The sequence below is a fragment of the Melitaea cinxia genome, chromosome 13, assembly GCF_905220565.1.
Source record: "Melitaea cinxia chromosome 13, ilMelCinx1.1, whole genome shotgun sequence".
Taxonomy (NCBI): Eukaryota; Metazoa; Arthropoda; class Insecta; order Lepidoptera; family Nymphalidae; genus Melitaea; species Melitaea cinxia.
The window spans coordinates 429,738-434,294 of NC_059406.1; the positions used below are offsets into that span (position 1 = coordinate 429,738).

A 4,557-nucleotide genomic window follows, 5' to 3' on the forward strand; every position below is an offset into this window, starting at 1 on the left:
CTTGCTAGGTAAAATAAATAATACGTTATCCATAATCCATTTCACATAGGATGGGTACGGTGACATTTGATATGTTCCAATACACTCTCACTAATTTCAACAAATCGGATAAATATATGGTTTTAAAAATCACCAATTAGTTTACAAAGCAAACAATAATACTTGATTAGATTGAAATTGTATTTAAATATGCGTTTTTACGTTTTAAACAAAATGAAAAAGGTACAGAAAAAAATAAAATAAAAAATAAATAAATAAAATAATAACCTATAATTACAGGCATGAAACGAAACGTTCAATGACAGGGATTGACACGTAGTAATCGGCCAAAATAAACAATCGTAACGGCCATCTTGTAAATCGCGTCAACTCACTGACTCGAGATATCTCAATCAGTACAAAGCAATTTACATACGAGTCCGCCATGCAGTACCGATCGGATCAATCACAATTCAATAAGCCTTAATAATGTACTGTACAACAAAAATCAAATTACACTTACATCGTGCACAAAATTTTCCTGGCTTTGCTGGCAATGTAAAATATATTCTTTCAATTTTAATTTATATTTGAGAAAACTTTGTGTATTCCTAATTGGTGGGGGTATGTTGTTCCAGCACCTGGAGGCAGCATAGCGGAAGCTGCCCCTGAAAGAGGCTGTCTTGTGCTTTTGTACTACAAGTTGTATGGAACATTGTCGCGATTCACAAGTCCTATGGCTTGACATCCAAATGAGCTTTTCATACAAATATGACGGCTCCTTACGCCTTAAAAGATCGAAAAGAAGACAAGCTAAGTGAAATTTGCGACGGTGTTTCATTTTTAAAATTGAGTGTACATTTAAGTAAGGAGTAACGTGTTCTCTAAAGGGAATATCGAAGCAGAAGCGAGCACAGGCATTCTGGATTCTCTGTACAAGTCTCTGTGTTTTGGCGGTCAAACGAGGTCCATATACAATATCTGTGTAATTCAACTTGGACAATATCAGTGACTCAGTAAGGCGAATACGTAAATCTACTCCCAGGTGATCTCTCACATTGTAAAGATTTTTTAAGCGGTAAAAACAATCTCTCACTAGTCCAATGATGTGATTCTCAAATCTAAGATTACAGTCCATCTGTAAGCCAAGGTTACGTGCTTCCCACACCCTTTCAATAGGTTGATCCATTAATAGTATTTTATTTGTATGTTTTAGCCTTAATATTTGAGATTTTGTGCCACAAATCATATATTTGGATTTATTTGGATTTAAAACTAAGCTATTCCTCTTGGACCATAGCACAATCCGATTCAGATCTTCATTTAGTCTATCAATTGCAATGTCAATATCAGATGGTTTGCAAGAGATATATATTTGGGTGTCATCAGCATAAAAATGATATCTACAGTGCATTATATGATCTTTCATGTCTGCTGAGTACAATAAAAATAATATGGGTCCCAAAATAGAGCCCTGCGGCACACCTTTGGATATTGCCATTCTATCTGAGATGAGCGAGGAACCATCATGCTTAGTTATTTTGACATACTGATAGCGTTCACTGAGATAACTATGAAACCATTGTATGGCATTACTGTCAAAACCGTAATAGCTCAATTTGGACAGGAGGAGATTTATATTCAAGGAATCGAAAGCCCGTGAGAAGTCAAGCAATACGAGGAGAGTGCACATGCCCTGATCCTGTGATTGTAAAATATTGTCAGTCACATCAAGCAGTGCTGTGACAGTACTGCGACCCCTTCTAAAACCTGACTGGACCTCTGGTAACATATGGTTTTTTTCTAAGTAAACTGTTATTTGCTTCGATACTGACTTTTCAAGTATCTTCGATAGGCATGGCAAAATACTTATTGGCCTCAGATCCTTAAGATCTGTGGGGTTTGAAATTTTAGGGAGCGGTCGCACCACTGCCGTTTTCCAAACATCTGGATAGGTTGAAGTTAGAATAGACGCATTCACTATAGAAGTGATGGTTTCCAATGTATCCGGCATCGTTAGCAAAAGCATCTCCAGATTTATTGAGTCACATCCCTCTGCTTTAGATCTCAATGATTTTATAATATTAATAATTTCGCTTACTGTAACCGTCTTCAAATGAAATGTGGCTTCGCTAAATTTATGGAATTCAAAGTAAGTTATATAGGAAAATAGAGTGTAAGGTAAGCCTGGAACATTTATGAAGTGGTTGTTTATTACATTTGGATCGTTGAAGTGGGGGGGCAGATCTATATTTTTTTTAGGTAAAATGCTTGTTTTTATATTTTTCCATAATAATTTAGGGTTGTTAATTTTGTTATTAATATTATGTTTGTAATATGCTGATTTTTCATTAAATAGTGCCTTATTTACTGTGGATTTTAAACATTTATAATATTCTTTTTTACTATCAGATTTTGTTTTATGATATTCTGCAGAGGCTTTATCACGCAGTTTCATCATCAATTTTATGGTATCTGTGATCCACGGATAGGAGTGAGTCTTTATAACAGTGGAGAGTAATGGTGCATGTGTATCAAATAGAGTCAAGACACTGTGATTGAAAATGTTAACCATCTCGTTAACATCATCAAGTGTCGAAATCTGACTCCATTGTATAGCTTCTAAGTCTAAGTTAAAGTTTTCTGTATTAATGTGTTTTATAGGTCTATAAGTCATAGAATATGGTTTTATTTTCTCAGATTTAATATTAAACTCACATGTCACAAAACAATGACCATACAGTGACCCCACATGCTCCACAATAATATTTTTAGCTGGTAGATTTGAACAAATAACATCAATCAGAGTCTGTGAAGTTTCAGTAAAATGAGTTGGTGCTGACACCAACTGGCTCAGTCCTAGACATGTTAAAAATGTTGACAGCTTATTTGTTTTTATTTCTTCAGGACTAAGCATATTAATGTTGAAATCACCAACCAAGACCAAATAGTCATGACCGGGGATTGCATTAATGGTGTCTGTGAGAGCGTCTAAAAAAACATCCACATCTAACCAAGGGGGACGATATGCTGTACCCAAGGCTATTTTTCTCCCACAAATTGTTAAGGTCAACCACATCTGTTCTACTGCTTTATGTAGTGGGTCTACAGGATGGTCCCAAGTACGCGCATTAATTCCACGTTTAATATAATAACCTACACCACCACCCCGCGAGCGTACCTCTTGTGCTCTGGGTCTATGGCGTAGATAATATCCCGCCACACTTGGGGCACGTCCTTCCTCGCCTACTCTTAGCCATGTTTCATTAATCGCTAAAACATCTACACAGTGCCGGCTTACTGTAGCTACAAAGTTATCGTGGTTTGTGCCAAGGGAGCCTGCATTAAACAGCCCAACCCTAAGAAGTTTGTTCGCCATTTTTCAATAATATTAATGTAATAATTTTGTATAATATTTGTCTATGTATATAAGTGATAATAGTGTGCATAACTGATGTAAATATGTAGATAAGAACACGGTTATTAAGAAATTGTAAATAAATATAATTAAAATTACTGAAATATAAATATGTAGTATATAAACCTGTAGTATTAATACCAAGAAACTTTAAATAAATATAGCTAAAATTATTGAAATGTAAATATGTTTTATATAATCCGATCAACCCTTCATGCTTTGTAGACAATATTGACAGACACGCAATGATATATTGATGTAGCGTATAATTAATTAATGGTTTTATACTATGGCTAATAGATGGCGTTAAACTGAATTGACTATGTGTATAAGTAATAATAGTGTGAATAAGTGATTTAAATATGCAGATAAAAACACGATTATTGTGACATTGTAAATAAATATAGCTAGAACCATTGAAATGCAAATATGTGTTATATAATCCGATCGGCACTCCATGCTTAATAGACAGAATTGACAGATACGCAATGAAATATTGATATAATGTATAATTAATTAATGATTTTATACTATGGCTAATAAACGGCGTTAAATTGATTAATACAACATACATGGGAGAAGCATACAATCTAGCAAACAGTAGCAGCCCCAAAAACCCGAAGCATGTCCGCTTCCGTTCGTATAGAGAAGGCCTGTTTCCCATCGCTTTGTCGCGCAAAAATACGCCCCTTTTTTGTCCACGAGTATCGCCAATGCAGCCTCCGACACTCTTCACGAACTCTGTAGTATAGTTGGCGATTAATGCGCGTCAGCCTCTCGTTGACGTATATACGACGTGGCGATCCGCCAGCGCCCAGGTCGACGCTAGTAAGAGTGCGACGCACCCGGGCCGCACGGAGAAACTCGTCGCGCAGATGTCGGCGCGTCAGGCGTACTACGATGCGACGCGCTCGTCCACTCTCCGCAATCTCTCCACCTTCTAAGGTGCGTTCGAGCACCCCCACGCGCTCGGCAAAAACAATATCAGCTGGCACTAGCGTCACCCCTAGCTTTGATGCTAAAACGGTGACGGTATGGATGACACTTTCACCTTTTACCTCCGGTATGTTGCTTATTTCCAAGTCCGTCAGCAGTGCTTCCTGATCTTTGTCATTTAGTTCACTTTTGAGCCGCTCCACTGTCTTTTCCAGTTCAGTAAC

At 37.0% G+C, this 4,557-nt stretch overlaps 1 protein-coding gene and 1 long non-coding RNA gene across 2 annotated transcripts; one reads left to right on the plus strand and one right to left on the minus strand.

The window, feature by feature from the left end:
• Window positions 1-315: 315 nt before the first annotated feature.
• LOC123658973 lies at window positions 316-666 on the plus strand. Its single transcript, XR_006743948.1, has 2 exons — window positions 316-537; window positions 618-666. It is a non-coding gene; the product is annotated as an uncharacterized LOC123658973 (long non-coding RNA).
• A 95-nt stretch (window positions 667-761) lies between these two features.
• On the minus strand, window positions 762-3,358 carry LOC123659200. The gene is made up of 3 exons (XM_045594452.1): window positions 2,386-3,358; window positions 857-2,166; window positions 762-767 (listed from the first exon to the last, which is right to left on the minus strand). The coding sequence occupies exons 1-3, from the start codon at window positions 3,356-3,358 to the stop codon at window positions 762-764; spliced, it is 2,289 nt and encodes a 762-aa protein (XP_045450408.1).
• Between the last annotated feature and the right edge of the window lie 1,199 nt (window positions 3,359-4,557).